General features: G+C 65.9%; 1 protein-coding gene across 1 annotated transcript; it reads left to right on the plus strand.

The window, feature by feature from the left end:
* The first annotated feature begins 1184 nt into the window (after window positions 1-1184).
* PANX2 (pannexin 2) lies at window positions 1185-10519 on the plus strand. The gene is made up of 3 exons (XM_022596966.3): window positions 1185-1424; window positions 7413-8843; window positions 9206-10519. The coding sequence occupies exons 1-3, from the start codon at window positions 1199-1201 to the stop codon at window positions 9526-9528; spliced, it is 1980 nt and encodes a 659-aa protein (XP_022452674.2). The 5' UTR covers window positions 1185-1198; the 3' UTR covers window positions 9529-10519.
* The last annotated feature ends 3457 nt before the right edge of the window (window positions 10520-13976 follow it).

Genomic DNA, 13976 nt, shown 5'->3' on the forward strand with positions numbered 1-13976 from the left:
ATCCTGGACCGGGGCACGAACCCGTGTCCCCTGCATCGGCAGGCGGACTCTCAGCACCTGCGCCACCAGGGAAGCCCCGGATGAATTACTGAGTGAAGTTGAAACTCCAGCTATGCTAAATATTTTACAAAGAGCACGTGTATATCCTATTACAGTGGGATGGGGACCTTTTATGAAAGAATAAGAGGTGATACAGCGAGTCTTGCAGGCAGTCTGCATGAAGGTGGCAGCTGGGCTCTGCGCCAGAGACCGAACCCAGGAGGGTGCGAGAGGGGTGGTGCCTGAAGGTGGGCACGGGGGTGTCGGAGCGGAGGGGGTAAAGGTCAGGAAGATGCGGGCACAGGCCGACCGGGAGAATGCCATTGACCAAGGCAAACGGATGGGGTGATGGGGAGGAGGTGCAGGGCTAGAGAGGCCGCGGGACCGCGTGGAGGTGACGCGGGGTGGGGGGGAGGGCGGAGAGGGCACCGGGGCGACGGCTGCAGTGCACAGGCCGTGAGGAGACGCCCCGCAGCGTCCGCCGGCCGGCTGCCCTGCGTGGGGGGCGGCAGTCCCCCGTCTGCGTCCGCAGCAGCCCGGGTGGGTGGGAGCCTCAGCGCCCACGGTGGCGGCCAGGCTTCGGTAGAGAGCAGAGAGCGGGTGCGGGAGGCGGACGAGGAACCCCTCTCCGCGGGACGGCTCCCGGACGCGGGGCTGGAAGACGGGAGCCCAGGACGCGGCCGGCCCCACCGCATCTCCGCCGCGTGCAGCCACCGCCGACCCTCGGGCGAGGGGAGCCCCCCCACTCGGCCTCCCCCTCCTCCCTGCCCTGAGGAAGAGGAAGAACCAGTCATTGTTCATTCATTTTATTTAAATATTTTTTGCCAAGTCATCACCGGCGCCGCATCTGCGTGCGGGGGTGGGGGTGGGGGGGGCGGGGGGGCGGAGCCACGCCGCGCGTCGCCGCAGGTAAACAGCCCCCTCCCCGCGGCGGGACCGCAGCCGCCGCCCGCCGCTCGGGGCGGGGGTCCCGCCGCCGCCCCCGCCGGAAAGAAGCGCCGGGGCCGCGCCGGGGCTGCAGCCGAGGCGGGGGCGGCGGCCCCTGCGCCCCCCGCAGCCCGCGCCGGCCCGGGCGGCCCGACCCCTGACCCGGGGGGCGGTGGCGGAGCGCCCCCCGCCCCCACCGCGGGCCCCGCGCCCCGGGTCCCCCGCGCCCCCCATGCACCACCTCCTGGAGCCGTCCGCGGACATGGCGACGGCGCTGCTGGCCGGCGAGAAGCTGCGCGAGCTGATCCTGCCCGGCGCGCAGGACGACAAGGCGGGCGCCCTGGCCGCGCTGCTGCTGCAGCTCAAGCTGGAGCTGCCGTTCGATCGCGTGGTCACCATCGGCACCGTGCTGGTCCCCATCCTGCTGGTCACCCTGGTCTTCACCAAGAACTTCGCAGGTGAGGCCGGAGGCGCGCGGCGGGAGGGGCGCGTGCCCTCCCGGGCCACCCTCGCTGCGCCAGCCGCCGCCGCGGGCCTCCCTACTGGGGCCGGCCGTGTGGGCGGTGCCCCGGGGTCTCCCCGCAGACCCTCAACACTCCCCCACCCTTGCATGTATCGCCGGTCGCTGGGGCTGCCTCCCTGACCCCTCTCTTCCGATGTATTGAATTTACCTTCCGTGGGCTCACACCTGGCGGACCCGGCGGTTCCAGGCATCAAGGAGATGTGGGGTCTGGTGTGGAAGAGGGGCGACCAGAAGGGGGAGTGGGCAGGGTCTGAGGGAAGGAGGAGTGGCCAGGTGGGGACCAAGAAAGGAAGTTACAGGTGATGGGGACAGTGGACACCAAAGCACGGCCTCTGGGCAGGGTTCTGGGGCGGGTGGTGGGATGAAGACCCTGAGAAGTGGGCAGATTCTGGTCGGTTGGTGTGGGGGGGGGGCACTGGGAGCCTGGGCAGGTCTTGGGCAGAGGCTCCCCAGGGCAGGCAGGGCCTGGAGGAGCAGCAGGCATTGGTGGGCAGTGGACCCTCCTGGCCTCAGCAGCAGGCCCAGCGCCTGTGAGGCTGATGCAGGTAGAAGAAGAACGGCAGCGTGGACGGGATGAGAGGTTGAAGGTGCCGTCAACAGACGTGGTCCTGATTATATTCAGTGCATTTGGGGAGCACCTGAGGGTCTCCTAAGGAGAGGTGACCCCAGGTGAGGCAGGAAGGAGGAGTGGGCTCCCGGGGCCCAAGGGTCCACACGCGGCAGGTGGGTGGGCGGCTGGAGACGGGAAACGGCCCCCCACGCGGGGTCTGGCTGGCAAGCGGTCTCAGGGCCCAGATGTCCAGGGAGGCCCCTTCGCAGCCCATCAGCTCGTGGCACGGAGGGCGACTCTCCCCTGAGGGACGTGGACAGGCTTCCTTGCACAAAGGACTCACCCGTTAGGGGTCCCTGTGACATGAGGGTGGACGTTGTCCAGACTGCCTCATCCCACCCCCGGGGGGGGCGCTCCCGGCGTCAGCACGCTCCCCAGGAGCCTGGGGGGGAAGTCAGGCTGTGCACAGGTGTCTCCTGGGGCAGCCTTGACAGATTAGCACAAACTTGTGACTGCAAATGCTAGAGCCTTATCGTCTCACAGTGCAGAGGCCCAAAGTCCAAAATCCAGGTGTGGGCAGGCCATGCTCCCGAAGCCCCAGGGAGAGTCCCTCCTTGCCTTTCCAGTTCTGGAGGCTCCGCAGTCCTGCGCCTTCCTTGGCTTCATTGTGGCCGCACCACCTGATCTCTGCCTGCATTTTCACACCTCCTCCTGGGTGTCTGTCCAAATTTCCCTCCTCTTATGAGGACACCAGTCATTGGATTGGGGCCCCCTTGATCCAGCGTGACTCATCTCAACTTGATCACATCTGCAAAGACTCTTTCCAAACAAGGTCACATTCACAGGGTCCAGGGCTTGGGGCTAGAACATCTTTTGGGGGAACAGTCCTACCCACTCCAGATGCACACGGTGGGGCAGGCTGAGGACTCAGTCGCCGTCAGGCGACCTCCTGTGACAGGGCCCCCACCTTGATATCCTGCTGTGAACCAGCTCCCCCCATATGGGGGGGGCCTCAGCACCTCTGCATCCAGCCAGGCTGGGCTGCTGGGTCTCCCCGAGTGTGTCCTTCATCTCTGCTCCTGGCGCTGCCCTTGGCCTCCCTTGCCGCCTGCCCTTTCACACCCACCTGCGTGTGTCTGGGGACACTCCTGGGCCCGATGCTGGTCGGGAGGGGCCCGGTGCCTCCCTAGCGAGGGTGAGGCAGGCCTTCTGAGCCAGGGCAGGCGGGTGCCGGTCCTGCGGCCCAGCACCCCGCGACCCAAAATCCACTCGGTGGAGCATGTCTGGCGCGCGGGGCCCGGGTCTGCCCCATGGTAATCCTGTTCCAGGTCACAGAGCAAATGGGGGGTGGCGGTGGCTTCACGAGCTCTCCCGCTGCTGAGTGACTGAGGCCGCGCAGTCCCCTTGCTCCCACCGCGGTTCGGGGCAGTGGCGGCTGCCTCTCCTGCTCTCCTGGATCAGGGTCCGTCTACCTGGCGCTCCTCACAGAGCTCAGAATCGTCCCTGGGTCCCTTCTCCAGATCTGAGGACAGTAGGGGAGCACTGCAGTGGACCAAAGGGGGGCAAGAGGAAGCAAGGTCGGAAGCTCTGACCCTCAAGGGGCGCTGGAGGCCCCTCCAGCTGCATCCCCCGCCCCCAGACAGGAGCACACCCGACCCGTCCTCTCAGCACTGGGTCACCATCCATCTTCAGGTTCCGAGCCCAGAGTATGTCCTGCCACTGCTGGAAGGATCCACGTCCCATCCACTGGAGCCCGGCTCAGCTCGAGGGGACCCGGCGCTCACCCCCACCAGCCCACCCAGCGCCCAGATCCTCACCTGGTGCCCTGGCGCAGGGGGCGGGGGTCCGACGTGTCTGCCTGTTGGTGACACGTGGGCAAGCAAGCACACTCTGGCCGTTGGGCTCATGGTGAGGAGCTGGCCCGGCGGGGACCTCCCTGGACGCCGGGGCCTATGCGCATCCCCAGGCTGGAGGGTGGCAGGTGGCGGGAAGGCCCCGGTGGCTCCACAGACACCCGCGCTGTGCAGACCCGTTCGGTGGTGGATGGAGGGCCAGCCAGGCGCGCGGCCAACAGAGAGGATGGCGGGGGAGCGGGTCGTTGAAGGGCTACCGGCTTCTCCAGATGTTATGTGGGCCCTGGGAAGGGGGGACCAACAGCTGCTTTTTCCTAAAATAGCCAAACGCAGGCAGACCTCGTTTCATTGTGCTTCGCAGATACTGCGTTTCTCACGATTTGAAGGTTTGTGACAACCCTGCGACGAGCAGGTCTCCTGGTGCCATTTTTCCAACAGCATTTGCTCAGTTCGTGTCTCTGTGCCATATTTTGGTAATTCTCACAATATTTCAAACTTTTTCCTTATTAATACCTTTGTTACGGTGACCTGTGAGCAGTGATCTTTGATATTACTATTGCGAAAAGATTACGACTCGCTGAAGGCTTGGACGGTGGATAGCATTTTTTAGCAATAAAGTATTTTTAATTAAGGTACGTACGTTGGTTTTTAGACATACGTGCAGCGTGTAGACATAGACCACAGTGGAGTATAAACAGTGCTTTCATACGCGCTGGGGGAGAAAAGAATTTGTGTGACTTGCTTCGTTGTGATCTTTGCTTTATCGCGGGCGTCTGGAACCAAACCCTCGACATCTCCAAGATGCCTGTAACGGGTGTGCCTCTTCTACCCTCAGTCAGGCAGGGTCTCCAAGGGAACTGGGGCGCTCGCGCTGGGAGGGGACGCTGTCGAGGGCTGGGCTTGGCCTGGGGACCGGGAGCAGCCCCGGGATTGCAAGCGAATTCAGAATCGCACACGCGGCTCCTTCCCCGAAGCGGCCTCGCAAGCCCTGGCTGCTGCTCTGGCTCGATGTTCTCCACGGCACCGCAGTCGGCCCCGCGCGCTCCACGACGGGGTCTCTGGGAGCACCCGGGGCTGCGAGGGCCCTGGCCCCGGTGTCCTCTCGGGGCATAGCCAGGGGCGCTCGGGTCCGGAGTCCACAGAGTGCCATCCTCAGGAAAGGTGCCCTGGGTGAGCTGGCTGGGTCTGCGGGTCCCTGTCGGACACCCGTGCTGGCACCGCAGTGTTTGAGCGCCCGGTGCCCAGGCCCCTTGGCTCAGCGGTCGCCCTCACCCCCAACCAGAGTCCGGCCCAGCACCCAGGCCCCTGCAGCTCAAGTCAGGACATGCGGCCACAGCTCTTCCAGGCCAGGGTCACTGCACACGTGTGTCCTGAGGCACCGGCATGACACATCCGGTCTCTGCTAGGCTGTTGGACCTGCTTTGCAAGTCAGGGAAAGACAGAGACCCCGGTGTAGAGCCCGAGAGGCCCTGGAGCTGGGCCTCTCCTGAGCCAGGGCTCATCCCTCCGACCCTCCCAGCAGCCAGGGGGCGGCGGCAGACGTGAGAGGATGTGGGGACCCATGGGGGCCCTGCTTCCATCCACGGGTGACCCAGCTCCCCTGTGCCTGCAGCACTCACGGCCAGGGGACAGGCCCCCTCCGTGCCCCAGAGCCACGGCACCCTCCCAGTTCCCCTGGGGCCTGGACCAGGGCCCTGGGGGTCCCAGGGACCTCTCCCCGCCGTCCTTTTCCCCCAGAGAAGAGCGTCTGCCCTTCCTTGGCCTGGAGTTGGCTGTGAGGACAAAAAGCAAGTGAATAAATGCTGTCTTCTCAACCACGAGGGGGGATTCTGTGCCTTTTCCACGTTCTCTGAGCCCAACTCACCGCTAGGCCCCAAACCTGTGTCCCCGTCAGGGGCCTTGGGCTGTGGGTACCAGCGTTTCCTGACCCAGCCCCATCCTCGGCCAAGCCCGTCTCTCGTGTGCCCACGGCACAGCCTCCTCACGGAGCCCCTGGCCTCGCCACCACAGCCGAGCAGAGCTCACCCCCGTCACTCCTGCCCCCAGCCTTCTGTGACTCCCCAGTGCCTGCCACGTGGAGCCCCAGGTCCTGCTGCCGTGGCCGTTGGACCACACCACCTGGAACGAGCTGTGGGCCCCACTCCGGTGACCCTGAGGCCCACCTCAAGCCCCCCTCAACCCTCAGGATGGTGCGGGGCTGCCACGCTGGTGGCAATGGCTGGGGCTCTGCGTATGTAAGAGGCCAGGTGACCTCCGTGCGCTGGGACCGAAGACACTTGCGGGGTCTCCGTGCCCAGATGTGTAGCTGGCCCCCTCGGCCCCTGCGAGGCACCAGCAGTGACCTCAAAGGCCGGGCTTAACGTGGGGCAGGCCTTGGGAGGGGCCTGCACAGACAGACAGACAGAGAGGTGCGTTGGTCCCCGCTGCTTCCTGGTCTCAAGCCTCGTGGGGTGAGGGCCGTAAGCTGGAGCGGAGGGAGACTCGGCGGACCCGCCCTGGGGGCCGTTCTTCGGGGCGCGAGGGAGGGTCCAGGCTAGGGCGGGCTGGCATGTATGCTAGCTGTGGTCGGGCTGGGGGCAGTGACCTCCTGTCAGTGGGACGCTGCGCTCTGGGCGGGCGCCCGGGCTCTGCCACTTGCAAGAGGGCACACGTGCCCAGTCTGTGGTGACAAGGACTGGAGCCTGGCCTGACAGCCGAGCGGCCCCGCCTTCAGGGGCCGTGAACGGTGACGCCTGCCCTGAGCACGGCTCCGAGCCGGCCAAGCTCTTCCCTCTGAGAAGCATTCAACGGGAGGCCCAGCTGGAGGGCGGGGCGGGGGGGGGGGGGAACAGCGTCCCACGTTCTCCGCTGTTGGTTGGCACCTGTCCTTACCTGGGGGGTGACAGCTCAGTGACGACCGTTTTTCCTGCGTGACATTGTGGGCTGGGTGGTGAATCCTTCCTGTCGGATCCCCGGGGTGGCTGCCCCTGCCCACCCAGTGTCCGGGGACCCCAGGCCTGCCCTTCCCCAGGACAGTGGGTCTTGGGGGGACACTCCTCAACTCTCAAGAGCAGGCAGGGCCACTTTTGCTGTTCCTTAGATGTGCCACCATAACCGGCTCTGGGTAGGTAGGACCCGGCCAGGACACCTGCCCTTCTCAAGATGGAGCCCGTGGCAGTGCCAGGCTGGGGGCTGGTCCAGCTGTGCCACTGGAAGAGAAGCCCCAGCTGAGTGGTGTGGCCTGTGCCGCCCTCTCTAGGACTCGTCCCTGTGTGCACATGGGGACGTTATGGCACTCGGAGGGGGGCCTGAGGTTCCAAGTGCAGGTCGGCCCCCCAGGGTGGGGTGGGCACGGCCGTACCCTCCACCTCCAACCCACCTCTGTCTGTGCCACAGCTGACTGCAGTACGTGGGGGGCAGGGTACCCGGGGGGAGACCCACGCCACCACGCTGAGATGTGCGGAAGGGGGCTCAGCGCGGGGCAGGCGGGAGGGGTCCGATGCCCGGCTCGCCCCCAGCCCCCTCTCCTCTCTGCCCCCAGAGGAGCCCATTTACTGCTACACGCCGCACAACTTCACCCGCGACCAGGCGCTGTACGCCCGCGGCTACTGCTGGACGGAGCTGCGGGACGCGCTGCCCGGCGTGGACGCCAGCCTATGGCCGTCGCTGTTTGAGCACAAGCTGCTACCCTACTCGCTGCTGGCCTTCGCGGCCATCATGTACGTGCCCGCGCTGGGCTGGGAGTTCCTGGCGTCCACGCGCCTCACCTCCGAGCTCAACTTCCTGCTGCAGGAGATCGACAACTGCTACCACAGGGCCGCCGAGGGCCGCGCGCCCAAGATCGAGAAGCAGATCCAATCCAAGGGGCCCGGCATCACGGAGCGCGAGCGGCGTGAGATCATCGAGAACGCGGAGAAGGAGAAGAGCCCCGAGCAGAACCTGTTCGAGAAGTACCTGGAGCGCCGCGGCCGCAGCAACTTCCTGGCCAAACTCTACCTGGCGCGGCACCTGCTCATCCTGCTGCTCAGCGTGGCGCCCATCTCCTACCTGTGCACCTACTACGCCACCCAGAAGCAGAATGAGTTCACCTGCGCGCTGGGCGCGGCCCCGGGTGGCGGCCCGGCCGTGCGTGTCACCTGCAAGCTGCCGTCTGTGCAGCTGCAGCGCATCGTGGCGGGCGTGGACATCGTGCTGCTCTGCTCCATGAACCTCATCATCCTCGTCAACCTCATCCACCTCTTCATCTTCCGCAAGAGCAACTTCATCTTCGACAAGCTGCACAAGGTGGGCATCAAGACCCGCCGGCAGTGGCGCCGCTCGCAGTTCTGCGACATCAACATCCTGGCCATGTTCTGCAACGAGAACCGCGACCACATCAAGTCGCTCAACCGGCTGGACTTCATTACCAACGAGAGCGACCTCATGTACGACAACGTGGTGCGGCAGCTGCTGGCCGCGCTTGCGCAGTCCAACCACGACGCCACGCCCACCGTGCGCGACGAGGGCGTGCAGACCGTGGACCCCAGCGCCAACCCCGCCGAGCCCGAGGGCGCCGCTGAGCCGCCCGTGGTCAAGCGGCCCCGCAAGAAGATGAAGTGGATCCCCACCAGCAACCCGCTGCCCCAGCCCTTCAAGGAGCCTCTGGCCATCATGCGCGTGGAGAACAGCAAGGCCGAGAAGCCCAAGCCCGTGCGCCGCAAGACGGCCACCGACACGCTGATCGCGCCGCTGCTGGACGCGGGCGCACGCGCCGCGCACCATTATAAGGGTGGCGGGGGCGACACGGGCCCGCCCCCCGACAAGAAGCATGCCCGCCACTTCTCCCTGGACGTGCATCCCTACATCCTGGGCACCAAGAAGTCCAAGGCCGAGGCCATGCCTGCCGCCCTGCCAGCCTCCCGGAGCCAGGAAGGAGGCTTCCTGTCCCAGGCAGGGGAGTGTGGGCTGGGCCTGACCGCGGCACCCACCACAGGTAGGGATGGGCAGGGCTGGAGGGGTGTGAAAGGGGTGAAGGACTGAACCAGCTGGGTGGAAGCAGGGGGTGGGCAGGGGAGCCAGCTGCCGGGGTGACGACAGGCGGGACCCTCACTCGAGGGCCCTGTGAAGCACACGGGATGAAGGGCTGGCGGGGACACACGGTAAGGTTGCTCGGCACCTGAAGAAGGTTCTGGAAACGGGCGCTGTGCTCCTGGGGCGGCCAGAGCCCCCCCCCCCCCCCAGGCCGGCCGCTGTGTGCGGGAGCTTCAGAGCCTGAGCGGGCCAGGCGGGAGGAGGGGGGAGGCAGCGGGTGGGGAGAGGGGCCTGCAGAGGCTCTGTGCTCTGGGCTGTTTGCAGATGCACCGCTCCCCGCAGAGCCAGCCCGGGCCGCGCTGCCCTCGGGGGGCCCGTTTCACATCTGCTCGCCCTCCGCCGCCCCCGCCACGGCCCCTCTGTCGCCAGCCAGCCTGGGCAAGCCTGACCCCCTCGCCGTCCTGAGCCGCAACGCCACCCGCTCGCTGCTGCATATCAGCACCCTGTATGAGGCACGGGAGGAAGAGGACGTGGCCCCCCGAGCGACCCCGGATGTGGGCAGCCTCCTCACCATCCCTCCCCCACAGCAGATCCTCATTGCCACCTTTGAGGAGACAAGGACAGCAGTGAGTGCTGTGGAGTTCTGAGGGGACAGGGCTGCCCAGGCCGTCGCAGGCCCCCCTGCATGACCGCAGTGCGCCACTGCCCCCAGCGCCCCCGTGGACGCGGCCTCTGCTTCGCCCAGCACCGCCCACACCCTGGCCTCCTGTCCGCATGCCACGGGGCTCAGCACCTCGCCTACCCGGCCCCTCAGATGGCACCGTCGGGGCGCTGGCTGGGCCAGGGGCTGGCCGTGACCCCCGTAGAGCCCGTGGCCAGAAAGGCCCAGAGCCACCACCACCACCCCCCCCCCCGCCCCCTGCATCAGGCGCTCGGCTGTGAAATGAAGAATTTATTTTTTTAGTTGATTTTGGCCCCATGAGGGGCTGGGCAGTGGCAGGACAACTCAGGAGGGAGCTGGGGGTGGTGGCACCTCAGGGCTGCCCCCTGCAGGGACCGGGAGCCCTCGGTGGGAGGGGCCACCCTCCAGTCAAAAGTCAACGTGCACTTTCTCCTCGTATCCCGACAAACCTGTACTTTATTTTACTATGATTACTGTAACTAGCGAGTATATTTATTTCCAGGAGGCTTCAGACGCACTCAAAACAAAGGATGTTGTGTGTGTGAGTGTGGGAGCGTGCGGAAGAGAGAGCGAGGGCGCCAGCGTGCCAGTGGGTGTGTGCATTAGCGGTAAGCGTGCGAGTGTGTGCGTGAGTGCGCACGGGTGAGGCTGGGCGAGGGCGCCAGCATGCCAGCGAGGGCAGGAATCCAACGCAATAACCACGTCCCCTCCAAGGCCATCAGCACCCCCCCCGCCCGAGGGTCCAGGACGCTTCCGTGGGAGCCCAGGGCCGGCGCTGGGCGGGGCCATCCCTATTACCTCAGCCACGGCGACAACGTGACAGTATTAACAAGGTAGCACCGAGCATATCAATAAAGATTATTCTGATACCCCTGAGTCCTGAGTGGTCCATCCTGCCGGAGGCCTGTGGTCCAGCTGAGGCCTCCTGTGTCCAGGGCCTCCACCCAACCTGCACGGGGTGGAGGTGCTGCGGGCGAGGGGGGGGGGGCGGCAGGGCCGTGGGAGGCGCCCCGATGCCCTCCAGGTCGCCTGGGGGCCCTGCTGCATCCACAGCTGAACGAGAACACACAGTCCTCGTGCGGTTGACACACCGTGGTCTCCAGCTAACGTGCGTGCATGCTGGGCCACAGGGTGATTCACACAGACTCAGTGGAGATGGAGTGCGCCCTCCCAGGAAGCCGGCCCCCCCATCAGATGCTCGAGGGCAGGGGCTGCCAGGTACACTTGGGGGGAATAGCAAGCACTGGCAGGACTCAGGAGGGCTTCCTGGAAGGGGTGCCCCTGATGTGCTCTGGAGGTGTTCATGTCATGGGGATCGCAGGCGCGGGGGTGCTTTCCTCACCAGGCCCAGGATGCAGGTGGGGATGAGGCTGGCCCCGGGCGTGCACCAAGGAGTCACACACCCCATAGGCCACAGCAGGAGACCCCGAGGGTCTGAAGAGGGGCTCCTTGGAGGCAGGTAGCTGGGGCAGCTGGGCCAGAAACCCCTGGGGGCTAGACCAGGTGGGCTGCGGGCCTCAATCACAAGGGGGCTCAGGCGAGATCGGGGTGGGACCACCTGCTGCACCGTGCGGAGGCCTGACTGGTCTGGCCTCCTCGAAGCCCCTCCGCAGGCCCCTCCGTGGAGCAGCCCTGAGCTGGGCAGGCTGGGCTTCCCGGGAGTGCAGCCGATCCATCATCCAGGGCTGCACCCCAACTTGGGTGTTTTTGTTTTTTATAAATTTATTTCTTTTTGGCTGCGTGTGGGCTTTCTCTGGTTGCGGTGCGCGGGCTTCTCGTTGCAGTGGCTTCTCTTGTTGCGGAGCACGGGCTCTAAGCGCGCGGGCTCAGTAGTTGTGGTTTGCGGGCTCTACAGAGCACAGGCTCAGTAGTTGTGGCGCACAGGCTTAGTTGCTCCGCGGCATGTGGGATCTTCCCGGACCAGGGCTCGAACCCGTGTCCCCTGCACTGGCAGGCGGATTCTGAACCACTGCGCCACCAGGGAAGTCCCCCAACTTGGGTTTTAGATGTAGGTTTTTATCATCACTCAGGCATGGTGAAGCCAAGAGATCAGGAGACGACTGCCACTGCAAAGACAGTTTATCACAGGTCCCAAGAGGAGGGGGCCCCAGGGCCGGTCAGGAGGCAGGGAGAGGGGACACGTGGGCAGGAGCCTTCATTGGGTTTCCGCAGGGCGAGATGTGAGGCAGGGTGAGCAGGCTCAGGACCGGCCAGCGTGAATAATCTCGGTGGGCTCAGGGCGGAGGGGCTGCCCCTAGTTGTCGGTGCCTGGCCCAGGTGATTGGGGCAGGCAGAGGGTGGCCCCGAGGACATAGTGCACCTCGTGGAGGAGGGACGATCTGGGGCTGTGGATGGCTGGTTTGCTTGTGAAACTGTTTGCTGTCTCTAGGAATTGGCTGACTCTGGGAGTGGCAGTCTCTCCAGGGTCAGCGCGGCCCCAGATGGCAAAACGGTACAATTCATACCCCCTGTCCCCAGAAAGCACTCATCCTCACCCGGGTCAGGACCCTCTCCCCAGCCCAGCATCCCAGGTCATATGGCCAGCTGCCTCTTGGGCTGGCACTCACCATTTCCACTCATCTGGGGAAGGGACCCCACAGGACCCAGGCAGGCGGACCAGGTCCTGCAAGGTGGGATGAGCCCCTGGCCCCTCGGTCCCACATGGGCAGCCAGCTCCGTGGTGGTGGTGAGCCAGGCACTGGGGCCAAGGTGACCCTGCAGGGGTAGGGGCTGCTGTGCCCACCCAGGAGTCCAATTCCCACTCACCTCAGGCAGCAGTGTTTGCCACGGGCCCCCTGGCAATCCCTGAGCAGGGCTGGAGCCCAGACCGGCTCCCCACCCCTGCCCATGCACACTCAGGGGCTCTGCTCAGAGTGGAGACATTCCCAGAGACCTGCGGGGCGCGCTGCCTGGCCGTGCGCTGAGTCCACAGAAGTTCCTCATGCACACGTGTCCAGGTGGGGCTAAGGCACACCAGCCACTGAGCCCCACCCCGCCCCCGGTCTCTGTCTTCGGCGGGACTGCTGTGCCCAGCCCTGCCCCCTGAGCCAAGGCCCAGCAGGACATTTCAGACCAGTCTCCTCCAGAGGCCTGCTCCTTGATGTGTGAACTGACCCACTGCCCCAGGGAACAGAAGGGAGTCAGCGTCCCACAGAAGCAGACCTCTTCCTGCAGATGCCAGGGATGCCACCTTGCCCGGAGGGGGCAGAGGGTGCACCGTGGGCATCAGCATTCCTTTGACACACCCTCCACCTGCCTCCTTGCTCCTTCCCTCCAGCCCCGGACAGGACAGGTGGAGGTGCCTTCCCTCTCCCAAGAGGAGGGGCTGTGGGAGAAGCTCAGACCCCACCCCAGACAGCCAGGCCTGGAACCCAGGCCTCTCTCCATCACACAGCCCAGCATGGACATCTCAGCCAGACTGGCTCTAGGTCCTGGGGCAGGTGCCTCGAGGGGACAACATTGCGCTCACTCCAGCTCTCCTGTGTGGGTGGCCAAGGTGGGGGGCGGGCAGAAGCGATCTGTGCCAGCACAAAGGAGATGAACAATAGGAACCAGACAGAGAGGGTGGGACAGGGGTCCTGGACCACGAGCCGGGCAGATAAACGTCAACCCAGAGCCTCTCGCCTCATAGAGCCCCGCCTGCCGACAGGAGCCTGCCCCGCATGAGACTGGACGGGGCATCACCTCCCACGTCAGCCAGCCTGCAGGAGGGCCACCCCCAGGCTCAGAATGTGGGAACCCAGACCCCGTGCGGGACAGCAGGGCTGGGCCAGCACCCACTTCCTGGAACCTGAGGGGAAGCCCGGCGCCCAGCTCGGACCGCTGGTGGGCCGGCCCGGCAGGCTCAGACCAGGCCCGGGCCAGACGGGGCTATCCCTCACCCCGGGGCCCCGCCCCCACCCTGTGCCCCCCTCCCCTCCAGCCGTCCCACCGCCCCCGCCCGCGCCTCCCCGGACCCCAGCCGCCAGGCCGAGGGGTGGCCCAGGTGCTCACATGGGTGCAATCCACGACCCGAACTCTCTGCTCCTCGCGTTGCACTATCGCTGACCCCTTCGGGCGGGATTGACGGTTCTGTATCATAGCAGGCCATATGAACGTCAACCCCCTTTTACTGACCGGGAGATGCGGCCAGAGAACTTTGGGGCGCTTCGCAACGCCGCCCCAGTCGGGTGGCAGGCCTGGGACTCGAACCCGGGTTCTTAGACGCCGCTAGAGTCCTCGAATCCCGACGCTGGAGGCGGGGAGGGGAGGGGCGGGGCTTTCTCGCGCGCGGCCTCCTGGGAAGTGAAGTCCGCGGCTGCTCGCGCGCGGCCCCCTGGGAACTGTAGTCCACGGGCTCGGGACAGGCTCGCTGCAAGGGCGGGCCGAAGGCGCGCGGAACTACGCTTCCCGGCATGCCGCGCTCCGCCCGGC

This window comes from Delphinapterus leucas, chromosome 11, assembly GCF_059928025.1.
Source record: "Delphinapterus leucas isolate spDelLeu-1000000601 "Yukka" chromosome 11, BTC_Dleu_Yukka2, whole genome shotgun sequence".
Taxonomy (NCBI): Eukaryota; Metazoa; Chordata; class Mammalia; order Artiodactyla; family Monodontidae; genus Delphinapterus; species Delphinapterus leucas.